Source organism: Terrapene carolina, unplaced genomic scaffold (genome assembly GCF_002925995.2).
Source record: "Terrapene carolina triunguis isolate 2854851 unplaced genomic scaffold, T_m_triunguis-2.0 Scaffold113, whole genome shotgun sequence".
NCBI classification, from domain to species: domain Eukaryota; kingdom Metazoa; phylum Chordata; order Testudines; family Emydidae; genus Terrapene; species Terrapene triunguis.
Genome location: NW_020664464.1, coordinates 15,430,372 through 15,447,379, shown reverse-complemented (window position 1 = coordinate 15,447,379; position 17,008 = coordinate 15,430,372). Strand labels below are relative to the sequence as shown.

General features: G+C 41.2%; 1 protein-coding gene across 7 annotated transcripts in view; it reads right to left on the bottom strand.

Moving 5' to 3' along the window:
* The window catches only part of SMARCA2 (SWI/SNF related, matrix associated, actin dependent regulator of chromatin, subfamily a, member 2), a 182,680-nt gene that overhangs the window by 127,481 nt on the left and 38,191 nt on the right, over nt 1-17,008 (bottom strand). For all 7 annotated transcript variants that reach the window (XM_024200169.1, XM_024200168.1, XM_024200174.1 and 4 more), the window contains 4 exons: nt 6,317-6,443; nt 4,674-4,847; nt 4,239-4,412; nt 651-821 (listed from right to left, as the gene is read on the bottom strand). In XM_024200169.1, the coding sequence (XP_024055937.1) occupies nt 651-821; nt 4,239-4,412; nt 4,674-4,847; nt 6,317-6,443 (646 nt within the window). The remainder of the gene's footprint in view (nt 1-650; nt 822-4,238; nt 4,413-4,673; nt 4,848-6,316; nt 6,444-17,008) is intronic.

The window sequence follows — 17,008 nt, the reverse complement described above, 5'->3', positions numbered from 1 at the left end:
TTTTCTAATCTTGTCCCCCTTCCAGTCTATGGAATTATTCATGTTGATTAGTAAACTGACACTTAAAGAGCTAATTCAGTATTTGTATAGCATAAACCACATGATTTCTTATGCCAGACTTTTGGAACAAAAATGTATACTCATTTAATGTCAGCAATTTCATAGTTTATAAAATTTCAAGCAAGCTCGTATACATAAGACCAATGCAGAGTTTAGCTTAACAGAGAAGGTTCAGGGGTGACTTGATTCCAGTTTATAAGTATCTGTATGGGGAACAAATATTTAATAGTGGGCTTTTCAATCTCGCAGAGAAAGGTATAACATGAGCCAATGATTAGAAGCCCAAGCTAGACAAATTCGGACTGCAAATAAGATGTATATTTTTAATCATGAGAGTAATTAACCATTGGAACAATTTACCACGGGTTGTGGTGGATTCTCCATCACTGACAATTTTTAAATCAAGACTGAATGTTTTTCTAAGATGTGCTCTATTTCAAAAGGAATTATTTTGTGGAAGTTCTATGACCTGTGTTATGCAGGAGATCAGACAAGACCATCACAATGGTTTCTTCTGGTCTTACCCACCAACAGTTACATTAGCAGGGCGGAGGGGGGAGATGTTAGTTGTAGCTCAGTTCTCTACTTGCCTTCTTTCTTCTCCTCCTCTTTTTCTTTTCTTTGGCAGCTTGTGCTTGCTTGTGCTCCCAAACCAGATTAGTCAGGTTGGCCACATACTCATCTGTCTGCTGCAGCAGGTATGCCAGACGTCTGTCTTTCTTCTGGTCAATCAGCTTACGGTAGCCTTCTTCATCTTCAGCCTACCAACACAGAGAAAAACAATATTCATGGTCTAGACACTTACAGAGAAGAAACACCACCACTAGCACTGGAACTATAGAAGTGTATTTGAAATGTCTTCGATTCCCATTTTTGAGGTGCAGGATAACTGGAGGACCTTCTACAAAAGAAATGGGTCAGAAAGGGAAGAATTGTATACTTTTTGACACACTGAATGGGTAAGGCCCTAGGAAACTCACAGCCTTACAGAAGACTGCAAAGGGGAAGATTTTCAAACTGTTCAACTCAAAGTGCAGTTAGGTACAGAACTCCTATTGAAAGGTAATGAGAGCAGGATGTCTAATTCTGATTTGTGCTTTGGAAATCTCACCCAATATAAATAATAATCTTTGAGTATTATGAATTAGGAGGTGGATTTCCTGCTAGCATGTTTTCAAACATGACCATTTTCCTAGTCTAGACATGGTCTTTGAGGGGAGAAGAGACTTTTTAGTTTTTAAAAGATAAACTTCTTGGTATATAGGGTAAAAGATAAGTAAAAATGCCACTGATTTGGGCTACATTTCAAGAGAGGAATGAAATAACTACATAGCATAGGCCTAACTGACACTTAAACTTATATACATAGTTATGTTGGTCAGAGATGTGAAAAAACCCCAAACCCCCAAGCAACACAGCTATGCTGACAAAAACCCCAGTGTGGAAACAGCTATGTTGACAGAAGAGGGCCTCTCTTGGCATAGCTAACGTCATTTGGGGAGGCAGTCTTCCTACCCCAGCAGAACTCCTTCAGTCTCTGCTAGGCGGCTTTTCTGGTATAGCTATGCCAGCACAGGCTCTGTAGTGCACACACAGGCCACGTGTGCTCAACATGCAGTTGTGTCCTCACAAGACTTCAACTGTGAATTTGGTAAGCACTGGGGTAGTAATACCTGAAGTGTCCCTGACAGAAAATCTGATTGAAGATGACCCTCAAGTGATTTGTCCTTGAAAACAAAGATGACAACTCACAGTCCACAGGTAGATGGCCTCAGGGGCGAGCAGTGGATATTAGCGTTCTGGGCATGTCTGAGGGTACATCAAGATGGCCGCTGCCCCTCACTTTTATTAGCGTTGACTTTGGACCTATGTGCTCCTAACATACAAATCCTGGACTGACATCAGCTCATTCACCTCAGGATGTAAAAATGTTTTTAAAACAGCGAGAGTACCTTTTTTCATCTACATGTTTTATTTCTGATAATTAACATGGCAACAGTTTGAGCAGCTAGTCTAAAGGATCTCTATAATGTAGATTGGTATATAACAGGGGTGGCCAACCTGTAGCTCCGGAGCCACATGCGGCTCTTCATAGGTTAATATGTGGCTCCTTGCATAGGCACTCACTCTAGGGCTGGAGCTATAGATGCTAACTTTCCAATGTGCCGGGGGGTGCTCACTGCTCAAACCCCTGCTCTGCCCCAGGCCCTGCCCCGACTCCACCCTTTGCCCCGAGCCTGCCATGCCCTCACTCTTTCCCCCCTTCCCACCAGAGCCTTCTGCGCACCACGTAACAGCTGATCACGGCGGGCAGGAGGCGTGGGGAGGGAGCGGGAGGCACTGATTGGTGGGGCTGCCAGTAGGCAGGAGCCACTGCAAGTTGGACTGGGGGGAGCTTATGGCGGGGCTGCTGACATATTACTGTGGCTCTTCTGCAATGCACATTTGTAAATTCTGTCTCCTTCTCAGGCTCAGGTTGGCTGCCCCCGGTATATAACCTTGAGAAAGGCCTCAGGGCCAAAAAATTTGTTTTTTTCCTCTGCAAATCCTTCATTTGTATTTTGCATGTACTTGTATTTTTCATTTAGTGATTTAAAACCAATCTAGTCAGCCATTATAGTTGGTAGTGACAGATTTTGGACAAGCATTGAGGCTTTGCCCCATATCTTCACCCAAATTAGACATTTACTTGCTCTTTCACTAATGTTGTGCCTACAAAAAGTGTGTCACTCAAATGATTGTAAAAATTGAGAATAACTAGTTTCCCAGTCATTAGATTTACTGTTGGTAGACCTCAGTGAATCCTATTGTTAAATAGAATTAGATCACAAAGTTACCAGATTTCTACTAATATTAAAAAGAAAATATTAGTCTACTCTAAGGTGATAACCATGACCAGCTAACACACTTCTAAACACAACTTGCCTTGTCTACGTTAGGTGCAAAGTCCTATACAAAATTATCTTCGTTAAAATGTGTGAATTAAGATGTTATAAAAACACAAGCTATTTTCCTAATCTAGACATGCCTGCCAATCAGTTTGACAGCACTCTGAAGAGACATGGTCACATGGGAAGCTGTCCCATCACACTTTCCCCTCAAAAGAAACGATGAGTAGTACTATTGTGAGGTGGTGGGGAGGAGGGAAAGAAGAAGAAAGATACTCTTGCTGCTAGCTTTCTTTGGACCATAACTCTGGGGATTAATGGTCAGATGGAATTAGTGTCGCTCTTAGACAGTCACTAATTCCCAGAAAATACTGTATTTATCATCATTGCTTAAATACGTATATTTTAAAAAGCCAGAGTGGGCTAGAAGAAACAGTGTGAAGAGAGGAGAGAGAGTTACTGCTACTAACTGAAATAACCTTTTTCCCTTTAACTTTTCTACAAAAATAATTTACACAGCAAATGTATTCTTTGGCACATAATCATAATCAAACTAAATTCCTGATGAATATTGCAAAAAAATAGAGGCATAAGTAGTTATTAGAACTATAATGAAAAGGTTAGAAAAAAATACATGGTATTCATGTGGTGAATATACTAATGAACTTTGCCACATACCTGCACTGTTGTAAAAAATGTTTGAAATATGAAATCAGAAAGATTAGGTGATTTAATGGAGGTTACAAAACAGCAGTTATACTGTCACGAGCAGATTACCAGTAATGAGGCTAGACAAATATACACAAGGGTAAATATGGCTCAAAGTGAACAAAGTCAAACAAATAATGTCACTACCACCACTATAAAGCACATACAACTAATCTCACAGGTATGTTTAGATTCATATTAGTTAAAATCTAATTGATCAGAGAGCCCTTATCATGCAAAGGAAGTATATGAGTCCTTGAGAGTATATATCAGGTATTAAATAGATACTGAATTTATCTAATATATACTTAGCAAACAGGCTGTTTGGCAGTCAAATCTGAAGACTGCAACATTCAGTATTTGCAGCAAAGTTTGATCAGCAATGCTCAGTTACAAAGTAACTTACACAGTGGCCTTCCTAATCCTCAGGAGCTCACTAATTTGTTTTTCCTAACACTTTCCAATAGTATAAAAAATATGCTACATCTTAATACAACACATTACTATCTCCCCACTCTCATATCATTAGAATTGTTACTATAGAGCATGCCAGAGTTGGCATTTTACCAAAAGACTCCTTACCATCAGTCTTCTCATTCTTTCTTTCTCAATTCGCTCAGTTTCCTTCTTCTGCTCACGCTCAGTATTGGCATGCCAAGTTGCCACAGCTTTAGAAAGTTTCTGAATTTTCCCAGCCACTGACCGGTGGTATTCTTTAAAATCTTTAGCATGCTGCAATATGCTGTTCAGATATTCCTAGGGAAAGAAAATAATAAAACAGCTGAGACATTGTAGTATAATTGACAGAACACAGTATTTAAAACTACGAACACCCAAATTCTGGACTCTTCCGCTTGCTTACTGTATGGCCTCTGGTAAGTCATCTCTTTGTATTCTGGGATCCCTAAATACAAAACGGTGATAGCTGGCCAAGCAAAGCAAGGTCTAACACTTACCTCAATGACATTTCTCTGTATCTGGAATACATTAATTTTGGAATAGCAGAGATTAGAATACCTGGTGCTTCTGTCTACGTTTTCTCTCCTGTTCTATTTTCTGCTGTTTCTCAAGCTTTTCTGTCATGCGGGCTTCCCTCAGAGTCTGGCGCTTGCTGCGCTTGTAGGCTTTGGAGTTCAGTGCTGTCTCCAGTGTTGTGTCACGGCGCATGCAGGCCACCACCTCTTGTCTTAGCTACCAGCAAGAAGAGACAAACTTAAAAAAACCACCATTCTGCACACACAGAAGAACAATTTTAGTCACTAATACAGCATACGAAGGTAGAAAGTTAACTTTTCATGAGCTCTTCAATCCTGCTTCTCCCTTTCACTTTCCATTGAGATACTGAAAATTTAGATCCTGTAATCCTCAGATGCAGCAAGAAGGTGAATATCATCCTAAAAAGCTCTTCATTCTTTGTAGGATCTTCTTCTTTCTATACAGAGGTATGAACTCCACTTATATAAGCAGGTCCACAAGTGGTATGTCTGATATTAGGGGTCAAACATGGCAGATGTCACACTCCTTCCTCCCTCACAAGCTGCTGTTGAAAATGATTGTCCTGCTGGCATGGAAGGGGCCAACCAAGATGAAAATCCATTTTAACAAAGCATGGTAGAACAAGATGACCTGTGTTCTGTTTTAAATCTGATGTTGAACTTGGTTGACCCCACACACATCGACGGGACATTCATTTTCAACATGAGATAGTGGGATGGCGGAAGCAGCAGGGAATTACTAAGGCTGAGAGAGGCATGGCCACACAGTTCTAAATGCACAGAATGAATAGCATGCTGCTCCTGAGAACTGGCCTCAGACAAGACTCTACCATAAAGGAATCACTAGGGCAGTGGGGAGGAGGATACACATAGCATGGTACACACACTACTAAACTGTGCTAGTCCCAAAGATTTCTTCCAGGAACCAATTTTGGCTGGCCAATAGGGGCAAGGTCAAGAGCAGCCAACTGACACCCCTGCTGCTCTCAGGCCAGCTGGGAGAGCCAAATGGCAAGGGTCTAGGGAGTCCGGCACAGCAAAGCCCCTTTGCAAAATTCTTATGCTGTGCCTGCAGCCAAGATCTGAGCAAACTTATATCTTGGACATGCTCTTGTTGGGCCTAGCTGCACAGCCTGCACATTACCACAGGCCTTTTGAAAATAGGGGTCACTGTGAGGAACACACAATAATCACACACATGTATCACTGAGAACATGCAACTGGTTCTTAAAAAAATTTGACCCACTAGGTTTTGAGACTATCAGAGAAGAGACATCTATTACGATTTGTATTTGAACAAGGGGTTGTGAACTCTCAGCCTATCCTGTCCTCCTTTTTGATCTGTTTGTGCCATCCCCATGATCTCCCTGAAAGACTAGATCATAAATCTAGGATTTTAAGGACTATACTGCAGGATTAAACAGGAGGTGGGGAGGGAGAGAGAGAACACACGCATTTTCAGTAATAAATGAAATACAAGATACTGATCATGTACATTTGATGTTTCTATGAATAGCGTTTTTCAGTTAAGTTTGCTCAAATATTGACATTCCTCTTTAAACTCAGTACTTTCGTAAATGTCTATTGCCAATATATCCTGTGCTGAGGAAAGATCACTTTCGATTGTGATCACTGTAAAAATTTCCCTTCAGTAAAAGGCATTACCTGGCGCTGAAAATTCAGTAACCTAAGTGCCTTCAGCTCGACTGTAGCTTTGGTTCGCAGATCAGGAGGCAGAGAGCCAGGTAAATTCTCCAGTTCCTGGATTCTGTGAGCAATTCGAGCCTGAAGTCTAAGATGATAAAGGATGTGGGAAAGATATCAGGAAAGATCTGTCAGTAGTTATCAATATTATATGGTAACATAAGCAATTTCTAATACCCAACTATTCAGTCAATTTCTAATACCCAACTATTCTGAATTAACATGCATTTCTAGGAATGGAGAGAAAAATCAGACTTACATTTACTCTGCAGGAATACCCTTGATAACAAACAATGAAGACTCTCTCTCTTCCCTCCTCCCCTTAATTTTAGCTATTAGTTGTATGGGAACAGCAACTCAGCAGATTTATTCTACTCATGCTTTCAAGCATTTTGTGTTTGCAAGCCAGTTTGTTAAGCACAAAGAAAGATATTTTATAAAATAATTGAGTATTATTTTAGGTCTCTTTATAGTGTGACTGCAGTCAGAATAGTGATTGTGTAAGAATGGGACATTCTTATTTAGCAGAACTGTTTCTTGTTGGTGATTAAAATCCTATGTGCTTATTCTACTGAAAAAGTTTAAGTTTTCACTTTCTTTAAACAAACTGTTGGCATTGCAGAGCTATTACAGTGCAAGCTGGATTCTATTCCAGCTCACTCAGCCCCTACAGAATTAATTTCCAGTTGCAAACTCTTAAGACCAACCATGGTGCACAAGCCAGAAAGAACACACCTTCACTTTCAAATTCCAAACTGAGTTTGTAGTGCTGGTACTGTAGTTATATAATCTTTCTAAAGTGGCATTTTGTTTTGTTTTACTTGTAACTCGGCATATTTGATCAGGCAGTGAATGACAGACAAACATGGACCCCAAAATGCTACTTTTAATAACACTATCTACGTGTGGTTTAATATTCCTTTTGGCTTTTTGACACTTTTACAAATACAGTGCTGTCTAACTTCAGTGTAATTTCAACCATGGAATTCTTTCAACTAGATAAAAATGGATTATAACCAATAACCAGTGAGAATTTCTGAATGAATTCTAAGTGGTCCAGTCGTTAAACATTTTGGGCCATGGTCTGCATTGCAATGCAAGTGAATCAACAATAGGAGCCAGAGGAGAGAATTTCTGTCCCCATTTTTTACAAAGCCATGGAGATGAGAATTTATCTAGTCTACTCATGCTACCTGTGACATACACACTTCTGGAGATTTATAAGGGAAGTCTGATTACATAAATTAAAAGGCTGATCCTACTCCCTCCTGAAAAGGATAACAGACTCATAGCCAAACCTATACTATCACTCATCTTCTCTCCATCACAATATAATACAGGTAAGAAATTGATAATAGCATTAATAGAGTATTTGGCAACCTGGTAAATGAATTTGCTAACAAAGCAAAACATTAAGGATATTGGCTATGTCACATCAACCAAACTAAAGAACCGCTTACACCTAAAAAGGCAATTGTAACTTATGCTTTTTAAAGCCACATACACCACCCATTCCTATTCTACATCACCCCTGCTCCAAAATAATACATAAGAACAGCCATTCTGGGTCAGACCAATGGTCCATCTAGCCCAGTATCTTGTCTTCAGACAGTGGCCAATGCCAGGTGCTTCAGAGGGAATGGACAGAACAGGCAATCATCAAGTGATCCATCCCCTGTCACCCACTCCCAGCTTCTGTCAAACAGAGGAACTAGATAAAAATGGATTATAATCAATAACCAGCAATATTTTCTGAATGAATTCTAAGTGGTCCGGTCGTTAAATATTTTGGACCACAAGCTGCATAATAGGTGGTGCAACCAGCCCCACGTATAATACTTCACAGGCACACTGATGTAAAAAGGCAAAACACTAGCTCCAATTCTGGTGCCACTAAAGTCAGTGCAAGTTTTACCAGAGACTTCAATGGGAACAGGATTGGACATATTGACAGGTCAATTTTCTGCAGGCCCCAGTTTCCATGAAACTTAAGCAAAGCAAAGCAAACAAACTACACATTTTTTTTTTATAAAAGGTTTTTAAGGAAAAAATATTCTGCTGCTGTGTATACAATCCACAAATTGCAAAATTTTGCTAATACAAAAAAAAAAACCAAAAAAAAACCCCCCCCCCTTTTCGGGGGGGGTCACATAATAGTTGCTTGGGCAATCTTTCATTGTAGTAGTAGTATACAACATTATGTATATGTCTACGTTAAATAAAAATGGAAACAATGAAAAAACGTATTGACTACGGAAGCAGATACAGTGGTGATATAAGTTAATTCTCTGTTGAAGAGTGCATTTACAGAATGAATAATCTATTAATGGTACTGTAGCAGGGTGGTCACCCGCTCCTGCCTGGAAGGGCTTAAAACAGCCCTGGAGAGGGCTGGGGCAGGGGGAAAAGCTGGGCTGATGGGGAAGCAGCCGCAGCTGGGGCCACACCCCAAACAGACCCAGCTGGCCCTATAAAGGCCAGGAGCAGAAAGATACTCTCTCACACCTTTGGAGAGGGAGGGACTAGGTTGCCTGGGGAGCTGAGGAAGGTACCGAGGGTGGAGCAGTGCTGGGGAGCTCCAGCCTAGCAGAGCCCCAGGCTGCAGGCTGAAGGAAGGGTCCACTAGAGGGTACTAGGGCTGCAGAGGGGCAGCTCCGCTATAGGGAGAGGCAGCGGGTCCAAACCCAACCTTGCCTGTGATGAGTGGCTTATACTGCAGACTGCCCCAGGGAGCGGGGGGCTAGCTGGTGACTGGCAGTAGCCTACGACTGAGGTGAGGTGGGGATAGTGGGTGGGGGTTCCCCAGGAGGGGTGACCCAGAGATTGAGGTGTGTACTGCCAGGGGGCAGTACCCTGGCGTGCAAGGGGCACTGGGTCCGGGAGAGACATGGGGTCCAGGGAAAGCGGGACACTGGCCTGCAGAGGGCGCTCCAGCGGCTGGAGAGCTAATTCCCAGAAGGTACCAGCAGGAGGCGCCGCAGGGGTGAGTCGTCGCGCATTGTTACAGGTACAGTTCTACATTATCATGCTATAAAATTGCCATTCATAAATATGTCACCAGAGAAGATTTCTTTTTTTAAAAAAATCCCTTGAAGAGATCTTAACTAGTCTCTTTGCTGTACCTTATGTTAAATTAGAGTGGAAGACAATCACTGAACCCTAACATTACATAGAGAAGTAGTGAGATATTTTGAGGGCCTTGAACACTGGACTGGTGTTAAATTTACCTTTTGTTACAGTAAATTACCACAATCCACAGAGTTCACTGACCATTAATCTTGCACTTTCATTTCTGTGGCATAGTGAACCAACCCTGGCAGTCTGTCCATTACAACAGGAAGGCAAATGTCTCAGTTTGGAAGGCCTGAAAACAAGTAATCTGTTAGAGTACTGGGGCTATTGGGATATACAAGAGCAATGATGACCCCAAAGTACCTGCTTCTATATGAAATGGACTAGAATCATACAAATGCTGACTGAGGGCATGTGGCCCCGGCAAAAGCACTCTGTGCAAAGCACTACTGCAGGTACATTCCTTAAAGAAGTTACCAGTTAGAACAGTGATGGTGGAAAAGGTGGGTGCTGCAAAGGAAAATTAGGAATCATATTGCACATGGATATATTTGGGTCAACCTCAGAAAGGGCTGGACTACATTAGAATTTCCCAGATACAGAAATGATCATACTCAGAGGTGAGTTTAACATTGGTTTGGGGTTTTTTGTGCTTAATATTTATATTTTAAGCACTGCTCCTCTACATACTATTTTGTCTCAACATCAATAGGATACAATAAGTAGTGTGATAAAGAGATACAAGATTTGAAACTTCCTGAAACAACAAAGGCTGGATTACTGCATAACTGCAGGAGACTCATTTAGTGTCCTCAAGAGTACAGAAAATTGAAGCAGAATTAGGTCAGTCAGGTTTTTCATACAGATTGAACAGTAAATCAAGAGGAGTTACTGTTCTGGCAAGAAAGAGTTCCATTAATGGCAACAGATATTTGTTCAGGTCCAGAGGAGAAGATTATGATTCCTACAGGAGAGTTATTTGTTCAGAAAATAACACTGGGAGATTTTGTTCTTTCAAGTAACTATGAGACACTACAAAAATCCACATTTTGTACAGCTCTAAGTCTAACTGGACTTAGTGATTGCGAGGGAATTTCAGTGCTGTTACAGATGAAAAACAACTTGAAAAGTCTAGTGCAGGGGTCAGCAACATTTGGCAAGCGACTCGCCAGGGTAAGCACCCTGGCGGGCCGGGCCAGTTTATTTACCTGCTGACGCGGTAGGTTCGGCCGATCGCGGCCCCCACTCGCCGCGGTTCACCGTCCCGGGCCAATGGGGGCGGTGGGAAGCCGCGGCCAGCACATCCCTCACCTGCGCCGCTTCCCGCCGCCCCCATTGGCCCGGGACGGCGAACCGCGGCGAGTGGGGGCCGCGATCGGCCGAACCTGCTGCGTCTGCAGGTAAATAAACTGGCCCAGCCCGCCAGGGTACTTACCCTGGCGAGCCGCATGCCAAACGTTGCCGACCCCGGTCTAGTGGCTTCCCTACCTCCTGCCCTTATAAAGGAGGATTAGATTGACTATTGCACATCCACACAGACTAGCAGCTGATAGATGCATAAAGAGACTTAGGGCTCGTCTACACTTATAATGCTGCAACACTGCTGCTGCAGCACGGTAGCACTTCAGTGAAGATGCTGCCTATATTGACTGGTACGTAATCCACCTCCCCAAGAGCTGATAGCTAGGTCAATGGGAGAATTCGCTCATTGACCTAGCGCTGTCTAATCTGGGGTTTGGGTTCGTTTAACTGCATCGCCAAGGAGTGTGGATTTTTCACACCTTGGAATGGCATAATTATATTGACCTAATTTCCTAGTGTAGACCAGGTCTATAGTTCTGAAATGTTCACAGATGCCTGGTGCTTATCCTCATACTGATGAGTCCAGATCATAGCTATGATTTTTCTCAATCTCCCAGTCCCAAAATAGCTGGAATGTTTCTGCTGAGGCAATCAGCTATGAAACAGTTAAAGTACTTACTCTCTTTGGAGTCAATATGACTTCTGCTATGTATGCAATGACACCTCCCCAAGCTATTGTTTTGACTTACTCAGTAAGGCATCTGAACAGTGTTTGCAGCCATGAGATCTAAGGGCTTGATCCTATGGTCACTGAAGTCAATGGAAAAACTCCTACTGAGTTTGATGCTGCTGGATCAGGCCCCAGATGCTTAACTTTTAGTTTAAAACACAAGCTTAAAACTATAGGAACCAATAGCGACACCAGAGAACTGATACCACAGAGTATTGATATGCATCAGCTTAGCCAGACCCCTGGATGCATCTTCAATTTACTGAAAGGTAAATACTAATCTGCTAAATCTTTGAGTATTTTGGACTACTGCCCTGCTTTCTGACAAGTGAGACCCAGAAATGGGGCCAGCCAGCGCACTTAGGTGGAAACATAATTTTTTCAAAAAATGGTTTGAACAGTTATCAATGGATGCCACCCAATGCACCTTCTCTGGAAGGGGTATAGTAACCCACGTCTTAAGTAGGACACAGGAATACCATATTGGATCAGACAAGTGGTCCATCTAGTCCAGTACCCTATTTCCAAAAGTGACCAGTATCAGATGCTTCAGAAAGAGTTTATATACACCTCTACCTCGATATAACGCTGTCCTCGGGAGCCAAAAAAATCTTACCGCGTTATAGGTGAAACCGCGTTATATTGAACTTGCTTTGATCCACCAGAGTGCGCAGCCCCGCCCCGCCCCCCTGGAGCACTGCTTTATCGCATTATATCCGAATTCGTGTTATATCGGGTCACGTTATATCGAGGTAGCGGTGTATCTCTTATACATTTTAAAAAAACACACACACACACAATCCTATCTAATGTAACTGTGAATGTTTTCATTATCCATACCATCTTCATTTTCTTGCATCCCACTAAGTTCTTGGCCTCACTGATATTTTGTGGCAATGAATTCCACAGGCTGGGGATTTCTTGGTGGCTTTTTGTTTCTGTTTGTTTTTGGGAGAGGGGAGGTTATTTTTTTTTTAAAAAAACCACAATACATAATTTATTTCCTTTTATTAGTTTTAAATCTGTTCTCTTTTAGTTGCATTGACTGTCCCCTGTTCTTGCATTACGTGAGAGGGTGAACAAAAAAACACTGGTTTACCTTCACTATATATCACTAATTATTTTGTATAACTGCAACTGGTTGGCAGGGTTTCTCTGACTTTCCCAGTGACCAGGTTGTTAGAACTGTAGTGAGACGCTGATTGATTCAGACCAATTCTTTCTGCCCGGCCTGAATTGTTAGCTGCACCCTAGATATAAAGAAGGTGGGAGTGGCTCTTTGGACATTTGCTGATCACTTCCTTTAATGCTCTCTGGGCCTGATCCTATTTTTATATATTCTGTATATTTAGATAGGTTGAACAGATTGAACTTATTCCAAGTAAGGTGTGCTTTATATAAATTAATGGTATTATAATATTTTCATCATCATTTTCTATCCCATTCTTTAAATATTCTAACGTCATCTGTTTAATGTGGTGAAGTTTAAGAAATTTTCACTGAGCTGTTCACAATGATACCCAGGTCCTTTCCCAATATGTAGGAGTAGTGAAGAGGGGGAAAAAAAGAAACAGAGTGGCAGTTTGCTGGTAATTATTTTTCCATGTACAGCAATATTAACTTTTTCAAGAATTTTATGACCACCAGTTTTCACCTAAAGCAAATGCATCAGCCTTTTCTGGACCGTGCTCATCTTCTAATCCCTCGAACTGATAAAAATATATTGGACTATTCATCTTTTCAGGGGAAAATGCTAAAGGCTATTAAGTCATTCATTCATAAGAGGGTCAAGAAGAAAACAGCCTTTTTCAAGTGCTTGAAGTACTTACTAACCCTATTTAAAGGATACATTTAATTAATCTCTGCAGTTCAGCATTTTATCTTCATCTATACAGAACACGGCTATTGCATTACAAACTGAAGATAGAGATCTCCTTACAAAGTAGGTGATACTTACCTCTCCCTCACCAATTGGGGGTAACTGCAGAAACTGTACCAGAGCACTGCAGGCTGTATGAAATGGATGCCAGGCAGCAAGAAAGCTTTATAAAAGGGAGACCCTTTTCAGGTAATAAAAGAAATCAATTTGACATAGTTTGCAGTGATCATAAATTAAAGATGCTGGAAAGTGCCATTTTTTTAATTAATGCTGGTGGGAAGGAGAGCCATTCCACCTAGTGGAATAAAGTTAAATTACACTACACATTATTAGTTTTAGACATATTCATTAAGATTAAAGCAGCACTTTATTTCCAAGAAAGTATTAAAATGGAGTTTTATAAAATGGCCATATTTCAAGTAGCACAGCAAATTTAACAGCTCAACACATAGTAGTAATTTAAACTTTTTATTGCAATGGGTATTTTAAATATCCAAGTTTCTTTTAATCTACCATTAGTCACATAGGGATTAACAACAATTATACCCCTGATTTCATCTCACAGCAACATATGCTGCAAGAGCTGCTAGGCACCACCAACTGAATTCAGTGGCAACATCAACTCCAAATTTTCTTGCCTTTTTGTTGATTTAAGCCAAAGCTTTTTAATGTCAAAATGTGGTGCTTTGGGGGGAGAAAGGGGGAAATCTATTAAAAGGAGAGTCTCCCCTTGACATGTCATCAGTTTCAAGGCTTCTTCGGTCTCAACAATATATTAATGAATCTATTACTGCTCCTCCATCTGTAGTGGTCCATTTAACAAATGGCTAACGGAGAAGAACGCAACGCTGCACCTTTAAGTGCCTACTTTGAGGAACTGTCAAATCAACTGTATACCTTCCTACTGGAAAGGAAGTCCAAGACACAGGAATTCCAGTCACTGAGCAGATTAGATGCATTTCTTCAATGTAACAGCAAATATTAAAGAAATGTTTTATGTTTACATCATCCATAAAAAGATGACATTAACTATTAGTTGCACAGTTAAGCACTCAAGTCAAGAAAGATGTGCGCAGCAGTACATATCCTATCCTGTGCAACTTTGGAGGTCTGCAAAAGCACTCCATCAACTTCTTACAGGGTGCACATGTGCTGAGGTTTAGTGCCCACACATACTTTCAGGTCACTTTTCAGTAGGCAGTTACATCAGCCATGAATGCATGTGCAGTATGACGTTCCTTAGTGTTACACTTCACAACCTAAGCAAGGAGAGCCCGTACCTGAGGCTACTGCACATACACAGCAGGCGATTACCAAAGCTTATAACTTGGTTACACCACAGGCACATATCCAGTAGGGATATATTTCCGACCACCTGACCAGGATGGTGATAGTGACTGTGAAATGCTCAGGGAGATTAGAGAGGCTATTAAAATAAAAAACTCATTAATAATGGGGGATTTCAACTATCCGCATATTGACTGGGTACATGTCACCTCAGGACAGGATGCAGAGATAAAGTTGCTTGACACCTTAAATGACCGCTTCTTGGAGCAGCTAGTCCTGGAACCCACAAGAGGAGAGGCAATTCTTGATTTAGCCCTAAGTGGAGCACAGGATCAGGTCCAAGAGGTGAATATAGCTGGACTGCTTGGTAATAGTGACCATAATATAATTAAATTTAACATCCCTGTGACGGGGGAAACACCACAGCAAGCCAACACTGTAGCATTTAATTTCAGAAAGGGGGACTACACAAAAATGAGGAAATTAGTTAAACAGAAATTAAAAGGTACAGTACCAAAAGTGAAATCCCTGCAAGCTGCATGGAAACTTTTTAAAGACACCAAAATAGAGGCTCAACTTACTATGTTTTTTTAATTTGGAGTATACATTTAAGAGAACCAAAAAAGTGCCACCGTGGCCGAACAACAAAGTAAAAAAGCAGTGAGAGTCAAAAAGGCATCCTTTAAAAAGTGGAAGTTAAATGCTAGTGAGGAAAATAGAAAGGAGCATACACTCTGGCAAATGAAGTATAAAAATATAATTAGGAAGGCCAAAAAAGAATTTGAAGAACAGTTAGCCAAAGACTCAAAGTAATAGCAATTTTTTTTTTTCTTTAAGTACATCAGAAGCAGGAAACCTGCTAAACAACCAGTGGGGCTTCTGGACGATCAAGATGCTAAAGAAGCACTCAAGGAAGATAAGGCCATTGTGGAGAAACTAAATGAATTATTTGCATCCGTCTTCACAGTTGAAGATGTGAAGGAGATTCCCAAACCTGAGCCATTCGTTTTAGGTGACATATCTGAGGAACTGTCCCAGACTGAGGTCATTAGAGGTGGTTTTGGAACAAATTGATAAACTAAACAGTATTAAGCCACCAGGACCAGATGGGATTCACCTAAGAGTTCTGAAGGAACTCAAATGTGAAACTGCAGAGCTACTAACTGTAGTTTGTAACCTATCATTTAAATCCACTTCTGTACCAAGCATCAAAGAGTCCTGTGGCACCTTATAGACTAACAGACGTATTGGAGCTAAGCTTTCGTGGGTGAATACCCACTTCGTCAGATGCATCACATGCGTCTGACGAAGTGGGTATTCACCCGCGAAAGCTTATGCTCCAATACGTCTATTATAAGAGAATGGAAGGACTTTCCTCATTGTAGAAAAGTATCTGAATATTTCAGTGGAACATAACATAAGAACGACCATAATGGGTCAGACCAAAGGTCCATCTAGCCCAGTATCCTGTTCTGTTCATTCCCTCTGGGGTACCTGGCATTGGCCACTGGCGGAAGACAGGATAGTGGGCTAGGTGGACCTTTGGTCTGACCCATTATGGTCGTTCTTATGTTATGGTCCACTGAAATATTCAGATACTTTTCTACAATGAGGGCTAGATGCCAAATTTTAAGTTTTGGTACTTGATGTCTGGAGTGTAGAACTGGTAAAGAAGTGGCAAGAATCTTTTTTATTATGAGGAAAGTCCTTCCATTCTCATTACCAAAAAAAGATGAATGAACTGGTTTTTACTCAAACGTTTAACAAAACATTTAAACTTCAGGCACAGACCAAACTAAATACCTGACCATTTCAGAGACATATCAGCAATTACGATGGGTTCTGAGAATGGGAATGCTTATACTACCTTAACTATAGCGGTCATGTCCTGCTCCCATTGTGCAAAAAGGCACATACACTTTATCTAACAATATCAAATTTACCAACAAATTTACTACAACAAAACAAAACCCCCAGCAGCATTCAAGAAAAAAAAAATACACAACTCACCTAAAAAAAAAAAAAAAATCCTTTCCAACCTCTCCTCATTCAGGGCAGCATACTCTCAGCCCTCTCCAAAAAAAACTATAAAATATGTCTTTGCAGATTACCCAAAAGATACAAAGTGAGGGTATTTCAAACTAAGCAGCCTTACAATGGATAAGATGAAGCAGTTGTTCAAGGTTCCTAACACACTCTTCTGTCCCTTGCACAGGGACTAGTCGCAGTCATATTCCTTGCACTCCAGGCTTAAAAACTGGGTGGAGCTAGAACTACCAGCCACCCTAAAGGCAGAGAATGGGGTCACGCCCCCCTCTTCAGAACTTGTACCAGTCAACATTGTTGACTAGCTGTGAAGAATGCATGCCACACTCCTCATATC